The sequence below is a fragment of the Aplidium turbinatum genome, chromosome 2 (assembly GCF_918807975.1).
Source record: "Aplidium turbinatum chromosome 2, kaAplTurb1.1, whole genome shotgun sequence".
In the NCBI taxonomy this organism is placed as follows: Eukaryota; Metazoa; Chordata; class Ascidiacea; order Aplousobranchia; family Polyclinidae; genus Aplidium; species Aplidium turbinatum.
This window is the reverse complement of record NC_137473.1, coordinates 7,048,185-7,064,356: the sequence shown is the minus strand read 5'-3', so window position 1 is coordinate 7,064,356 and position 16,172 is coordinate 7,048,185. Positions and strand designations below refer to the sequence as shown.

Here is a 16,172-nt window from a genome sequence, read left to right as displayed (position 1 = left end):
AAAATGTGTTGCCCAAGTGCAATCGAACCATCATTTTGTATGTTGCCGTTAATTTGTTTTACAATGCGGGCACCTGATTGGGCAAGGTTAGAATTACAAGTCATAGGTTTGTTGATTGAATCTTTATCCTCGGACTGGGAAAGCTTCTTGCAGAGCTTAATCCTGGCAGTTTCGCATACTTGTAGACTGTAGAGGCTTTGAATCACTGACGCAGGCCCGGTCACCGAAATTGACAGAGTGAAGTTTCCGATTGTTGAAGTCTTGTTGCCGGGGAACTATTCCATTCATTAGATGCCGCTGAATGGAGAGCAGTCCTTAACGTGCGTTGCTCAAGCGCACACCCCGAGAGTCGAAATTCGATAATAATGTTAGGATAGTTATTATAGCTATAATATACTAGTGAATATATAAATGGCCCTTTGTTATGACCTGCGCTGATTTCAGATCTCGGTCGAGATGACGTCATTGCTTCCACTCGGAGGAATCGCTTATCCGCGTTTTACGAAGAGATGCAAAACAACCTCAGCGGGAAAACGTGATGACTACAGTCCACTAACAGAAACCTCATCTTCAATGCATACCCGACTCAAGGAATGTTATTGCGACAGCTGTAACATGACCTGCGTAAGGTTGTTGTTCCTACACGAGGTGTGGGGCTTCACCTGTATACGCTTTCTTGTCTTTACTGGCTTAATGCAAAACTATGAAAAATTTCACCCGAGTTGTATGAAACTAAAGTTGTATTGTTTGTACAAAAATACGAAACCATTCTCTGCATTGGACCACGGACTTGTAATCATTAAGTCATTTTTACAGCACTGAGCAATTTGGTTGCAAATTTAATACCGTCTTTCAATACCGTCGTTGCAAGTTTAATACCGTCTTTCAGAGATGTAACTTTTTTCTGGAGTTCGATGATGTGTTATACTGTTCCTGTACTTGCAGAAATTATATAACCTTGTTGCATTGCAAATTCTTCAAACGATATTTTCCAAACTAACACACTAAAGTGCACTACACATAAACAATACAACAGCAAAAACAACTTACATTCTTCCAACGATAAAAACTCAATAAAATCTGGTAAGAATTCAAATACTCGTGCAACAGTGAAGTATCATACCAGACAGCAAAATCTGTACCAGACGTCTGCGACGTTGAATCAATGTAAAAATGACGGATTTTACTGTTTGGAATACAAGATATCTTCTACAAACTTAAGATTTTGATGAGTCGTTGTCACTTGCTTTTAAAACAATCATAGCACCAAAGGATGAAGAAAACATCAAAGTAAACATGTAAAGCTCAGCATCAGTAATATTAAGGAAACCGCAATTACTGGTTGTTCCTGTGTCACCAAGTGTTCAAACACGTTGATAGCTAGCAAAGTTTTAAAGGCATTATCCTCAGTCACCACTACTCTTCGAGTTGACACAGGCGGCTTATGTACATACAGCTGATAATAATTAGGGGTCACAGGTCGAAGATAAAATGTTGTCAGTGTAAGATCTCTTGCAAAACTTCTTGGTGGTGACTTTAAGCTTCTGGTCCGTGATCCTGAAACAAACGTTTAAATATGATCTTTAAAAGTGGTTGCATTCTAGAGAAGAGATAATGGGCGTTTGTATAACACCGGGGTTGATCGGATACAAATTTATCAATGGCTGTATGGTGACGGTAAATGTGAATATAAAACACATAAGAATAATAATAAAACAATGAAAACTATTAATACTACAAAAAGTGCTCAATGCTAAGCAAAAAAGCAAAGCAGAGCGAATTAAATCAAATATAGTTATTAATATCTGAAACGTTACAGGCCTTAACACTCGTGTTTTTGTCCGGCAGCCATCGTGGCCTACCGAGAGCTCCTTCTCGGCGGCCAAATCTGCGTGCTTGGAGGCCAAAATACAAAATAACGATAGCACAAGTAAACAGCATTAAACTTGCAACAATGCCAAAATGATCACTTAGTGTTATTGAAGTCTCGGCGTCCTGCTTTAGAATCGTTGTACCACGCAATAACTGCTTTATCGGGATTGTAATCCGGTATTGCGGGACCATCTAACGACCCTAAATTGTTTCAACTGCATACCTCCTTTCATAAAACCTGACCATTTATACTGTTATGATGTCACCATTTAAGGTGTGAACTGTGAAGTCACTAACCCACAGCGGGAACATTTCTCAACTCTGAAGACACCTGTTTTCCCCTCGGATGTCAACTAACCTTCCCAGACAACAAAATCCGTCATTTTTACATTGATTCTACGTTTGCAGTGGTTAAATCAGGGTAAAAATGACGAAGTTTGTTGTCTAGGTAGTTCTCCTTTTTAACAACGATTCAATGTCCGACAACATTGAATCAACATAAAAAGACAACGTTGCCAGCCAATGTAAATTAGCACTTCGGATTAACACTTTGTTAAAATAAACGTCGGGAATTACAAACAAGACTTATAGCCGGTGATCGCACCTGGATATTTTCCATACAATAGCAAATGTTTCCGCACTATACAACAGTGGTGATTATGACGTGCTGACCTAGTTTTCAAACACTTTTTGATACTAGATATTTTCGACAGTTAATCCACGATCTTTCTATGGCAAAATTAAATAATTAGCTAAAGAAACCGGCGGCCAAATTGGCCGACTGAGGAGGCAGCACCGGCGGTCATTCAAGCACTACTTAGCGCCTAGCGGCCATGTCCGCCGGCTGCTTTAAGGCTTGCGTTAACAGCCTGTTTTACCTAAATAAGGATCATCAGAAGGACCTTATTCAAATAGAATTAATATAATAATAATATAAATAATATATAATATAAACAATAAGAATAACAATATAAACAATAAAAACTATTAATACTACAAAGTGCTCAATGCCAAGCAATGCAAATTACATCAAATATAGTTATTCCTTTCTAAAACTTCTACACTACAGCCTGTTTCACAAAGTAATAACTTTATTTCATGTAATAATAATAATATATATAAAGGATTTCTGCTCAATCTGTCAATATGCTTCTGCGTTCTGCCATTTTGCAGCCAAATATGTAGTGTTTACCTGTTTCAGCCCCCTTAATAAAGTCAGTCGTGCTGACTGACGAAACGTCAGAAATAAAAGCTGGGTATCCTTTTTATCATGTGGTAGCCTAGAACATTACAGAACACAAGTCATGTAATCGTCACTGCCTGATGAACTGTTTCTGTATTTCATAAATGCAAGAGTTAGGAAAATCTGCATGGAATATTGTAGGCATTGAAGAACAGGCCAGCCATGTGTGATTATCTCCTTCCACCCAACTTACCACTATTGCTTTCTTGAACTGAACTATTTGGAACAAGACGTGTTCAAGAATGTGCTTCGAATCCCTCTCCTCTTTGGGGAGTCGTTGTGAAATTCCCAATATATCTCCACATTCCCTCACGTAGTATTCCAGATCATCTTCATTGCCTGTAATAGTAACACAATATTAATCGCAACACTAGTATCCTTTCTCAGACCTATCCCTCTCTATCACGTAACTTCTCCGATATATCAAATAACCGATGGCGATAAACTGTGCTTCGCCCGTGAGCCCAGTAATGAAAAAGTCTTAATAGCTGGCGTTGAGACTACACCGATGTGGTCAACAAAACGCATTGGCGAGGGTAAGTCGATGAAGCGTAGGACTATGCATACGAAGTCACAAAAACACAAGATAAGATTCACTGCATCATAAGTTCCGTACAGACAGATCGTACCGAAAGAGTGTAGGCCGGTGCAGTGAGCAAGTAGCCTAATCTTAGTAATCTATGCACATTGCACAATCAAACTTTTTTGTGTTCAAAACTTACATTTATTGGTTATCTGCGCCAGTCTGACTTTTTCCGAGGAGAAACACTCATCGAGATCGAACAGGTCTAGTGGGGGGCCTGGAAGATCTTTGAACTCGGGCGGGAAAACCTAACATTCCCATAAACATAGTTTAGTTAGCTTAATCCTGTTACGTCAAGTGTTGATGTATGATACCGCATTGATTCAACGTCTGCAGACGTAGAATCAATGTAAGAATGATGGGTTTTTCTGTCTAGGTACTTGTTGGTTAACGACGATCCTTTATAACCAAAAATAAATGAAGTACTGTATCAACATTTCAAACATCAACGTTCAGAGAGAACAGAACGTCCTTATCAACCAATGCATCCATTCGTATTACAATTGAATTGTTTCTAGCTGTCCAAACATCATTTGAGATACGATCAGTTCAATCAACGATAACGGATGCTTTCTAACAGTCACTATGCCAAAGGAAGAGGTTACATATACAGTAGAATTCGCCTATAACGGCTTCGTTTATAACGTCAATTCGCCTATTACGTCACATTTCGCTCGGTCCCGGCAGAATTCCTATCTTTTACGTACATTGTAGTTCGGCTACAACAGCATCGCCTATAACGTCAATTCGCATGTAAGAGCACCTTTTACTGGTCCCCAGACGTCTTTTGTTCGTTTATAACGTCACTTTAAGCCATCACCTTCACCACGAACGGTCAGTCTTTTAATCCAGTTAGCGCTGCTGCTTGCAAAATGGCTTCCCTTTATTTTGCTACGTCGTTCGCAGCAGGGATTTTAATTAACTGAATTAACTTTTTTCCGCGTGAAAAACTATCACGTGTAAAAAGCAGCTCTACAGCTGACCTTTAAAAAACTCAAAGCAACAGTTGTATGTGCACTGTGCAGTAGGCTATTGTATAAAACTAATTAACTTTCTGTACCTTTCGCTGTAGTTTTTTTTTTTAACAATTTCTTTGTTTACTGTATTTTCTGCGTGACTTTTGTCAGTTTTGTGGTACACAACAAACCTGACTGGATTATTCTTCTCTTTCTTTAATCAAAAGACAGTTTTGGAATAGTTTGCGGTAGTTCGTCTATAACGTCAATTCGGCTATAACGTCAGTTTTTGCAATTCCCTAGAGGTGCCGTTATAGGCGAATTCTACTGTAGTTGAAATACAATATATTGCTAACTTTTCATCAACCAAGAATGCGAGTGCAATACCCCACACTGAACCTTTTTTAGTTTTAGTTTTAACAAGTAAAATGTTCAAATAGTCCACTAGGTACTCACAGCAGGCTGCAGGGGAGGTAATGGAGTCTCGAAATTGGGTGGAATCAGCGTCAGTGGTTCGTGTTTGACTTTCATCTGTTCATACGCCCTGAAAAGCAAATCGTTTGGAACGATAATTAGATCACGTGTGCTTGACAAAAGGTGGATCGCTCCCTCTACATGTTCGATCATTGTTGGTTGAAAATACCGAAACACGAAGCAAAGGAAGTGATTTTGGTGAACCATAGACTTCCTACAGAAGAGTTCAAAAGTACTGAGCGAAAAATGTTGACCCTTTGAGGCCCATCCGTAGCACACAACAATCAAAAACAATTTGTAGCCATCCAATCATGTAGATAAGCAGCATTGGGTGATTTATCCTAAAAGATCAATTTGAAGAGTTTTCAAACAAAGATTAGTCCCACAGTTCTCAAAGCTCACCTACTCCTCAAACCCAACAATGTATCTAATCTATGCAACATTAAGGTACTATTAAGGTCTGTAAAACAAAATTTTGTTTATGTTTACCAATCATTTACCAGCAGTGAAAAAGGGCAAATATCATAAAACGATCAGCTGGCTACACCGGAGATCTTGGCACTGTGCAAGGATGGAAGTAGCGTAAAACGCATCGCTATTTTAGAACACACAAATACTTGTACATACTTCAGTACTTTCGGCAATACAGAGTTATCCATTTTGAACAACTGCATGTCGAACAGCTGGGTAAAGTCTGTTGGTACATCTTCGCCTTCTTGCAGACAATTCTTCAACCTGTGATTGATAGAATCCATATCAAAATAAAGCATAGACTGATGTAGGTTACCGTGCATTACTGGTGCAAAAGTGTTTTAATATGTTTTAACTAACTAGTCTGGATTTTCAAACAAGACAACTAACCAACCAGCTTCTGGGAAATAGCCAAATAATAAATAAAAATCACCGCATTTTTTGTAAACAAATTTTGAAAAAATGTTTGCGAAAAACTTAAATTCTGAAACAGTTTTGAACGATTCAGTTTTAAAATATCAGTTTTGAAATGCAGAAAACTTCAGACTATCCAATTAGGTTGGAAGTACGTTTACTCACAATATGCGTATTCTACGAGACAGTGACGATCGGTGAGGGAAAGCAAGGAAAGCAGTGCTTACCTGAGCAAAAACTATGCAAAATATAATGACTGAATTCTAGGTTTAACTTCTTATTATTTTATCACGTCTATTTTAACTTGAAAATTACTGTATTCGTGACTAGAATTACTCGTAACGCTTGTGAGTAGTCTAAGTCCTCACCAAACCGCATGTCTTGCCTATAAATGCCAATTGACGCAAACGCTTCTGTCAGAAACAATCACTGAGGCTCCAGGTAAGCAACTATCAAACTTACTTTCCCAGATTCAAAAATGTCAAAAAACGCCTTCGTTTTAACCAATCCTCAGCCGTTTTGCAAAACGTCACCAGCTGCTTAGCCAATCAGATGTGTTATGGTTATGGTAGGTTAGTTGTGCTTTCCCAGTGACGTCAATGCGTACATTCGCTAGAGCGACTAGACTAACTCGTCAGAATGGTATCTCGTCACGGTAAACGCACAGCATCATAATGCCAAAAAGCTTGTTGCTGTTTTTTGATGTCTCCTCGCCATGTACTTTAGCCTACTGTACTAGCTTTCATAGTCATGCCTTTGCCCTTTTTACAGCGTTGATATAACGTTACTTCGCCAATGAACGTTCAGGTGCGGATGCAATATTTAGTTTGTTAAGCTTCTATACGCAGGAGGCAAACTTATCCAGCTTTTTGTACAAATTGCTTGCGGTTGTAATGTTTAGGCCTAAGTGTTAGTTTTTGTAGTGTAGGCTTAACTGAATATCTGAGAATGAACATTCATGACGAATTAAACATTTAGACAACTATTATTCCATGTCTAACACAGGATTTTGGTCCTGCAACATTAAAATTAAGATTGTTCATGACTTCTAAACATTAAATGGATGTATGATCACGACATAGGCGAAGCACAATTTGACAGATTTTTATTTTTGATTTGTTTTGGAAATGCTCTCAGAGCGCACCAAATTGGAAGTGTTTTTCAAAAATTTCTGGGGGAGGCCCCCCAGACCCCCCGCTGGAAGTGTTGCGAAGGCAACACGCCTTCGGGCTTCGCCCGACGGTTACGCCCTTCGTGCCTACTACCTTGCTGCAGCATATTTCCAAGTTGCTTTCCCAACGGTTTAAGCCACCGAACGTCACTGCTACGAGACATAAAACGAAGTTAAAACTGATCAACTTCACAAAAGCTTATTAACGGTCATAACAATCATTTTTACAATGATGAAGACCATTTGCAGAAAACTGAAAATACCAACAATAGAGAGAGATGAAGGAGTCGATGCGGACAACTTGTCGACACTAATGTTTCGGGATGAAGACCAGGCTTCTTTGAAGCAAAATGGATGATGATGACCAATTAAAAACCATTTTGGAAAAACAAAAAGAAAGAGGACAATAAAACGTCTTCAATACATCCACGTCTGTTATAGCTTTCAAAAGAAACGTCTCGAGCAATTACTAGGAATTGTCTTCACAGTGTAACAGCATGCAAAAGTGCACAATGGCATTTCACCGACCTGTCCGCTAGCTTCTCAGTGTTCGGGAGCATGTTGTAATCAGATATTTCTGGATCTTCGGCGTCTATAGCATTCAGCTCTATGTCGTCAGATGTCAACCATTTGATAATCACCTCCTGTTAAGGCACCGGTTGCCATTATTAGCATGTATATATCGTGCAAATTTAAAGTGATATCCAGGTTTATGCACAGTTGCTTACCGTGTCCTTGTATACATACAGTATAAGAATTATTCCATTTTTACGTCTGCAGACGTTGAATCAATGTAACAAAGAAGTGATTTGGTAACTGGGTTGTGGTAACCAATAACCAGGAAGCAGACGAAAAGGTAGGAAAACGTATTTTCATGTCCGCCTCATAAAGTGTCCGGCTAAAGTATAATCGCGTGCTATCGGTCCGAGTCGAACCGTGATCCTTTCGAATGTAGAGACCAGTTAAAACAAACTTTGAGTTAAATGACGACGAGCGCTGTCAATGTCATAACACAGCTGGCAAACTATAGCCTGCCTCAATACAGCACAAGCAAAATTCGAATTATAAGGATCTGGTTAAAGCACGAACAGGTACTATCACTGAGTATCAAACCGATGACCTTTTGAAGTCTTACCATGACACGCGAGTTCTCCTCTTTATCAAGATACTGATCATGGAACATGTGGGCCGACCCAAGCACAGCAAGTTTCCCACTTGATACCTGGAATTAACAATGCTGTCAGGACACTGGTGTGGCGGGGTAAACACAATGAAATTTGCCATCTTTAGCAATCCAATATTGTGGGCTTGTATTTGGCAAACCGAAAATTACTACACTGTACGTACAGGATAATAACTTGATGTTCTCAAATACATTTAAAAAAAAGAAATGACGTTTTGGATACAAAATCTCTCAGCAAGCTACATGCGGAGAATACCAAGTCATAAGTACAACATCGGCCTCCTTTGCTGCGATAAATTTGCTTTGTTCAACTTAAACATCGTATTTACAACAAGTTGACAAAACTTTACCTTCGATTTGTAAAATCCAAGGACAGGCCGATTGACGGGAATGCAAGCTGATCCCGTTGAAAGGACGGCAGTTGACGGTTTGGCAACGTTTAGCGTCGCACCATATGGATAGACGAATTGCAAAGCTCTAAAGTCAACATATTTCATATTACAGTTTAAATTAAGTTTAGAAGTCACTGCTTTTTCAAGTTTATTTCACCCTATTAGGTTGTGATAAGTCGATAATATACATACACTTTGTAAAAAAAAAAACTTATTGCCAAGTTCGAAATCTTAGCACTGTCTTTAACTCAGGATTTCTTAATTCAATAAGTGTTGCTGCAGAAAGCACAATGATAGCAATAAATGAGGGGGAAGGCACTTCTCATTTAAACGAAACATCAATAGGACCCAACCAAGTTCTATTCTACAAAACGAATGCTACAACATTATCCATTCATCATTGTATCAAGTAATGAACATGCGACGCGACCTCTTCCTAGCTGCATGCACAAAAGCTGAATAACAGTACACGAGCCATGAAATACCGCACCTGTAATTCACAACTAAGCTGGCTGCATACTACAATGATTAACACGGTTTTGAGTTACTTAGAACAGCACGCTCATGATGGAGCAAGGTAACCTTCTCCCAAAGGCATCACTATATTCTCAAATGATGGAGTGTCCAAAAGACAGTCTTCAACCGGGAGCATCCAAACTACTTTCTCGGGGTGTGCGAAAACATTTTTCACACAGGATTAGGGAAGAAATATGAGTCAAAATCATGAAGAAAAGTGAAATTATTACTTTAAGCGCTGAGATGGTATAAAAAATTAAAAAAACAAGTGGTCAGCAATTGTTTTGATGTGGCAAAAGGGGCCAATCAAGACAAGGGGAATGAAAACGAGTGGGCTAGCACCAACTACCTCCCCCAGTTCTACACATGAAACTCTTACCGGGAAATCTTTGCCTCAAGTCTAATTAAAGATTCTTTACTGCAATCAAATTAAGTTACTTTGGGTTAAACTTTATGTCATTACATGTGTTTCTTCACAAAATTCCACAGAAGTCAGAAGATGTGAAGTAACAAAACCGCAAAGGCAGTTGTTATGCAAAAACATGACAGACGATGGGTATTTTGGGCTGGCAAAGAATGAAACAACCAATCAAAACATTTGGGAACATCTTCACTTACTGAGCGATGGGGTTTAGTCCTCCTTCCTTGTCAATCTCATCATCTAAACCTGGGACATACTTCCCTGCGGCCCTGCTGATGGCTCGGTTCAACACCCCATTGCTCACTAATGCCTCTTTGGGATGGAAATACTTGTAATAAACACTTCGAACAACAGCATCTGGAAAGAAGTTGAAATTAATCTTTTATCAGCACACTTTGAAACTTGGTAACAGACATGTGCTTTTGGTAAGTGTTGAACCTGAAACTTTCAATCAGACGCTTTCACAACTTGAACATGTGTCAGCCTACTATTTTATCAAACACTAACATGCGACAAAGCCTGTGGATCAAGTGACTTCATAAGTATGCAAAACTGCCAAGATAAGGCGCTCAAAAAAGCTTTCTCAATCCGGGAATATAGATTCCTACAATCAGATATCAAAGACAAATCCTACAATCAGATATCAAAGACAATCAAATATCAATAGACTACAAAAAAATATCTAAAGACACTTAATTCATGCAATGTTTTGGATATTTGCTCACTCACCGTTGTTCACCATGATGCCATAATCTTCAAGTAGAAAGTTGATGTTAGTATTAAAACTTCCTTCCCCACCTTCGCCGAGTAGCACCAGTAAGCTCCCGCCACTTTCAATGTAACGTTTTAAATTTTCAAACTGAAACAACAACCACTGGTTTATGATTTCTCAAGACAGTAGGCTATGACAATACATTGGCATAGTGACATGAGAGAGAAAGAAAGCGAAAGACCTTACGAGGTCATCAATCTCGGATCCACTATCACTTTCGGCCTGGAGCCGAAGTTTAGTGATCTTTTTTGTGAGATCATCAATGAGTTCATTTTAAAAATGCAATGGAAAATATTTTTATTGCTCACCTCAAATGTAGTGAACTTTTCTCTGGGTGCAGCTATCACAAACAACTTAGCCTGGCTCAATTTTGCTTCTGTGATGTCTTCTTTGTACCTGGACATAGAGGGTCATTAAATTTTTCCAAGTTCTTGTATTGTTAACTCTTAGCTCTGCTCCAAATTATCATAATTGGAATGCGATAAAGTAATGAGTTAAACACATAATAACAAAAAATTAAGAGAAATTAATGAATTATGCAATAAACGAATGAGCATTGAGCCTGAACGTGATTAAATATCTGAATTAAGTGTATGATTATATATATAATTATAAATTATATAGTTTTCATTGTTTTAATATAATTATAAATGTATAAATTAAGTGTAAACCAAAATGAGGTGGCTTCGTCCTGCATTAAGTTCTGAAAATATCAATTGCAAACAAAAACCAATGGTTAGCTACTCCCGTTTTAAACCAGACAGCTAAACTGGCTTATCAAATAGTCGAATTCTAGAGATAAAAAATTAAGCTCAAAAGATATTGACTTGTACATTTCTTTATCAAAAAGATATATGATATAATGTTGATGAAAAAGTTAACTCACCAACACAATAAAATATAAATAACAAATTTAAAACATTAAACAGATATATATGATAGTTGTATGATTGATAATTTTATATGCAACAAGAAACAACTCAATCATCTCAGGTAGGCTACAGTTAGTTTTCTGATGCTACGATATACACAAAAGTAAATTATCCAAGTCTTCTAAGATGATAATTCTGCAATGGGAAGTTTTAGAAAAAAATTGAATTGTTTAGGTGATGAAAAATACATATAACGTGAAAATTAAACAATAAATGCTAATAATACTACAAAAGTAATCAATAGTCAATACCAAGCAACACAAATTATATATATCAAATTTAGTTATTACGGTACTTACCGTACTAAAACCTTAACAGCCTGGTTCACCCTTATTAGGATCATCAGAAAGTAATCATTCAAATAGAATGATTTGAAAACTATTCAAAAAAAGCATGGAAATTTCTTACTGCAAAACCTTCCAAGAATTCCTCAAGCGCCTGTGCCATGATTTGTAACCACTGGATAATGTAAATAATTCACGCTTGGTTTGGTTGAACAGAATCTCATTACGACCACTGTTTTCTTCCATTCCCTGCAACAGAAAAGGATGAATTAACCAGTTTGCAGCAATTTCACTTATTGAGACTAGAAGTAAAAAAAAATGAAGTGGTTTTGTTTACGTAGCCTACTGTAGATCAAGTTGTTCCAAGTACAAAAATTTATAGCAAGCTATCAATAGTTTTTTAATCAATATCTTTTCGAGCTGCATGGAAAACTTTTTAACAGACAGCTGACAAATTATATAAACAACAAATTTTGTGATAACTTTAATAGCCTAACAACTATTGCAGACACCACAGAAGACATGTACGATGGCCTAACTATCAATTACAACCACAAACTTAAATGCTTGAGTTTTCTACTATGATACTGGCTTGAACATAGGCGTCGAAATAGGGTGGGCAGGGTGGGCGACGCCCACCCTGCCGTGAAACGAGGGTGGGCATAATATATTTCGCCCACCCTGTTTTCATGACACTTATGAAGTGTTTGTTACAATTATTTCTGTTTTTCTTAAACGCTGAATTGTCCAACCAATAGCAGCGCAACTTTTTGTTTTATGCTATGTCTCTCGCTAAGCATCCGACAGAACAAAGCAATTCCGCAACAACGCTGCATGGAAAAAATGGGGTACTCACTGCACTGTTGTTGTTACGGCAAATGCCACAGCTGGCAATTCCTAGTGAGAGAAAGCCACGTTTGATCTTTTTTCCGAATGGTCTCACTTTCGTTACGTCACAATCAAACTTCAGTTCCCGGTCAACGTAAGGGAATGTGAATATGACATCATAATGAACATGACAATAAAATAACCGATACAAACTAAAGACGTACTGAAACAATTGCTTTTACAAATCAAAATGCATCAAATCCGAAGGCGCCACAGATAACAGGTCCCGAGTCACGCGCTTTTTAGGTCGCAAAGGAAAACATAAGAGAAGTTTGTTTAGTTTAGCAGCGCTCATAAGATCGCAAGGTGCAAGAAAGAAAACATCCAACCTATTAAAGCTTAGCCTAATTGCTGCGGCGACATTAAACTCAGTCTTTGTGAGGAAGACTAACTAGTAAACCACACTCTTCGAAATTACCGTCGGCAATTGCCGAGGTGATTGTAAGGACCACAAGATTACAAGAAAAAAATAATTTTCTAAGACTACACCAGACTAGGATGTTGATTCAATCTTACTATTGCTGGATGTTTTATTTGAGTTACTTCCTACTTCGCCGGCGCTTAGACACGTGCCCAGCTGGGAGAATCTTTTATAGAAATATCACCCTATTTGCATTGATTTCTACGTCAAATTATTGTAAGCATCTACTCTTGTTGCGCCTCGCTTTCTGTTATCTCGTCCAGCTGATACAGCATCTGATGATACCGATTCTGACTAGTTTATCACACAGACTTTGTGTTGCTCGCAGTGTCCCAATTGTGCCGAAATTATGTTGGCTTATAAGCTTACGTAAATCGAGGCAATCTTCTCGCAGGGAGCTCTTGATATGTTACCTGTACCTGGTTGAGCAATTAACATTATTTTATGATAATTCAACGGTACCAGATGTCGAATTAATGTAAAACAAGCATAAATTTCTCATTGGGCATTGTTGTATAACGCAATATAACCCGCCGAGAAAATTAAATCGATTTGTGCTGACTCGAACGTTGAATCAACCCAAAATTAACTTACTTTCCCCCTCCCCGTGATTTTTTTAACGTGAATTACCGTAACAGCGTGTGTATCGCGTTGATCGCTTTATCACTACTTTTGGTATTATTACATCACAACAAATCAAACAATGCGTTCGTAATAGACTACTCTAGTATATTTTTCGCTTCTCGTTTTACATGTTTTAGTATAATCTTTTCCTACTAAGTGTTCACAGCAATTGCCGAGGCAATTTCAACTTTTGTCGTTTGGCCTCGGCAACGTTTTTGCCGAAGTAAAAATATGCTAATTTCGAAGACTGAACCATTGCGAATTTGCAAACATACAAAACTCATTCAATGAAATCTGTTTGAAAACTCTCGCCCACCCGGAATTTCTCTTTTCTAAGAAAAAATCGACGCCTATGGGCTTGAATATACCTCATTGGACTTATATACATCTACAAACCTTGAAATGCCAATGGCTACATAAATATAATTACAATTCTCACCATCTGTGGAACAGGAGTCATTATATCATCACACCGCAGTCAGAAAGAATACACACAATTCTAAAGTCCGTCAGTTCAAATCTATTGCTAAAGTATGTTAAATATAATCAAAAAGTCACAAGAAAAGTAACTTGATAATCTACAAGAAAGAAAAAACATTATGTAGTCCATGTATTCTACAACTTTTTAAAAAGATAATATAATATGGTTTATTTAGTACCGTATATAGCCTAATCACTAATCGGACTACACAAAATATAATGATTCAAATTAATCAAAATTACGGCACAATATAGCCTAAGTTATGGTGAATAAAAAATACAAAGGTTATGATACAAAAAAGTTATTTGATAACTCACAAACTGCATTGGCCAATTTTGTCTAAGAACATGACGAATCTATTTTACTAGCCTAACAATTGTTTTATAGAGTTTCTTGCTGTTTTAACAAAGGCTTCACAGAGTTTAAAGCTACTACACATTCAACCCAAAACGTATCTTTTACAATTTTCTTGAAACCACGTTCGTGGTTTCTGTTATGATTTACAGTAAGCCTAAGTTAAGATCGGTTGAACTTTGAGATTTTGATTTTTAGCTGAATTCCAATGAATTGTTTTTATGTTTCCAAAGTCTTTTTTAAAATTAAAAACAAAATTATTGGGGACACATTCTGAGATAATTTTGGAATGAACTGCATTGTAATCGTTGAAAACAGTGACTATGGTATGCCAAGATTTTATTACGGGAAGAAGGGGCATTCAATAAATTTGAAATATTTCAAGAAACATTATCAGCACTCTCGATAACAAACCAAGGCTGAATAACATAGCAACTGTCTTTTGTTGTTTATTTTTTCTTTGTTACCGATAAAAATGAAATTTTCACTTACTGTTTTAGGCTCTTCCTCTTCTAAACTTAAAATATTTATGTCCTTAAACTTAAAATATAGATATGCTCAGCGTGAATAATTTTACAAAATGAATCCCAAATTTTGAAACCGTCCATAAAAATAACAGATATATCACTCCTGAAGCATAAGAAGAATCGACAGCCCCCCCTCTCAAACTAAGCAAGACTCCAGGAGCCCAACCTTCTAAGGCAGGGGTCACCAACCTTTTTTGCATGCGGCCACATTGGCACTAAGGAGAGCGGTGGCTGGCCGCATTAATAAAATTTTAGGTAGGTTGATTCTTATGCGAGAAAAGAACGCACTTCGTAGCCTACCCAGTATTCAGCGTTAGGGGAAGGTGGGGCAGGACGGGACACTTAACTTTAATCGATGTTTTGCAAAATTCCTTTTTATCAATATCGGTAACTTTGGTATCATGTTACTTTTATTGCACACCACTACCAACCAGCAAGATACAAAGACTCAGTTAGTGTCGCATGACCTTATAATTAACAAAAGCAAAAAAAAATTAATTTGTCCCATCTTGCCCCACACCTGGGGCAGGACGGGACGCGTATTGTTCATATGAGGAATCACCTGTAAAACCACAAATCTACTGATAATATCTTGTAATTTCAAAAATGACTTGCATTTACAGTACACGTAGCCTAATTACATCAGGGCAAAATGACAGACTACTTTTTTCCATAAAAATCACATAGGCCTACAAAATTGCCACGCCCATTATAAGCGGAACAGATGTCCCATCCTGCCCCAAGAAGCTCTGTCCCGTCTTGCCCCAGTGACTGACATTTTGAAATTTTCTGTTTGTTTATTATATATGCAACTCACATCTAAAAAGTCAGATACCCCAAAAAGCACTTTTATTACTGTATCTTCAGACCACATATCTTCCAGATTTTTCTGAAATCATGCTAAAATGTGAAAGTTTTGATAAGATTTCTTATAGCAACTAGCCTCTAATCAGTATTATCTTGTTGCCACGACCACGTTTTTTCTCTGAACATCTCTTTTTTTTTGCAACTCATCGAGAATCATGGTGTCCTGTCAGGGGCGCCGGAACGATTTTTGACTGGGGGGGCAAGATTACGAAAAAAAGGCACTTTTGTTTATGAAAAGGTCAATTTTTTTCAAGTTTTAAGATAAGACATAGCGATAATGCTAATCTATCAGCTCACTATGTATTGAGTAATGATAGCCTACAAGT

At 37.7% G+C, this 16,172-nt stretch overlaps 1 protein-coding gene across 1 annotated transcript; it reads right to left on the bottom strand.

Moving 5' to 3' along the window:
- Positions 1 to 728: 728 nt before the first annotated feature.
- On the bottom strand, positions 729 to 14,191 carry LOC145787147 (intraflagellar transport protein 52 homolog). Its single transcript, XM_082598875.1, has 13 exons — positions 14,057 to 14,191; positions 11,809 to 11,933; positions 10,777 to 10,864; positions 10,426 to 10,555; positions 9,894 to 10,053; positions 8,718 to 8,844; positions 8,320 to 8,406; positions 7,713 to 7,828; positions 5,756 to 5,863; positions 5,111 to 5,198; positions 3,838 to 3,946; positions 3,309 to 3,454; positions 729 to 1,557 (listed from the first exon to the last, which is right to left on the bottom strand). Exons 1-13 carry the CDS (start codon positions 14,075 to 14,077, stop codon positions 1,537 to 1,539), a joined length of 1,326 nt encoding a protein of 441 aa, XP_082455001.1. The 5' UTR covers positions 14,078 to 14,191; the 3' UTR covers positions 729 to 1,536.
- Positions 14,192 to 16,172: the final 1,981 nt, after the last annotated feature.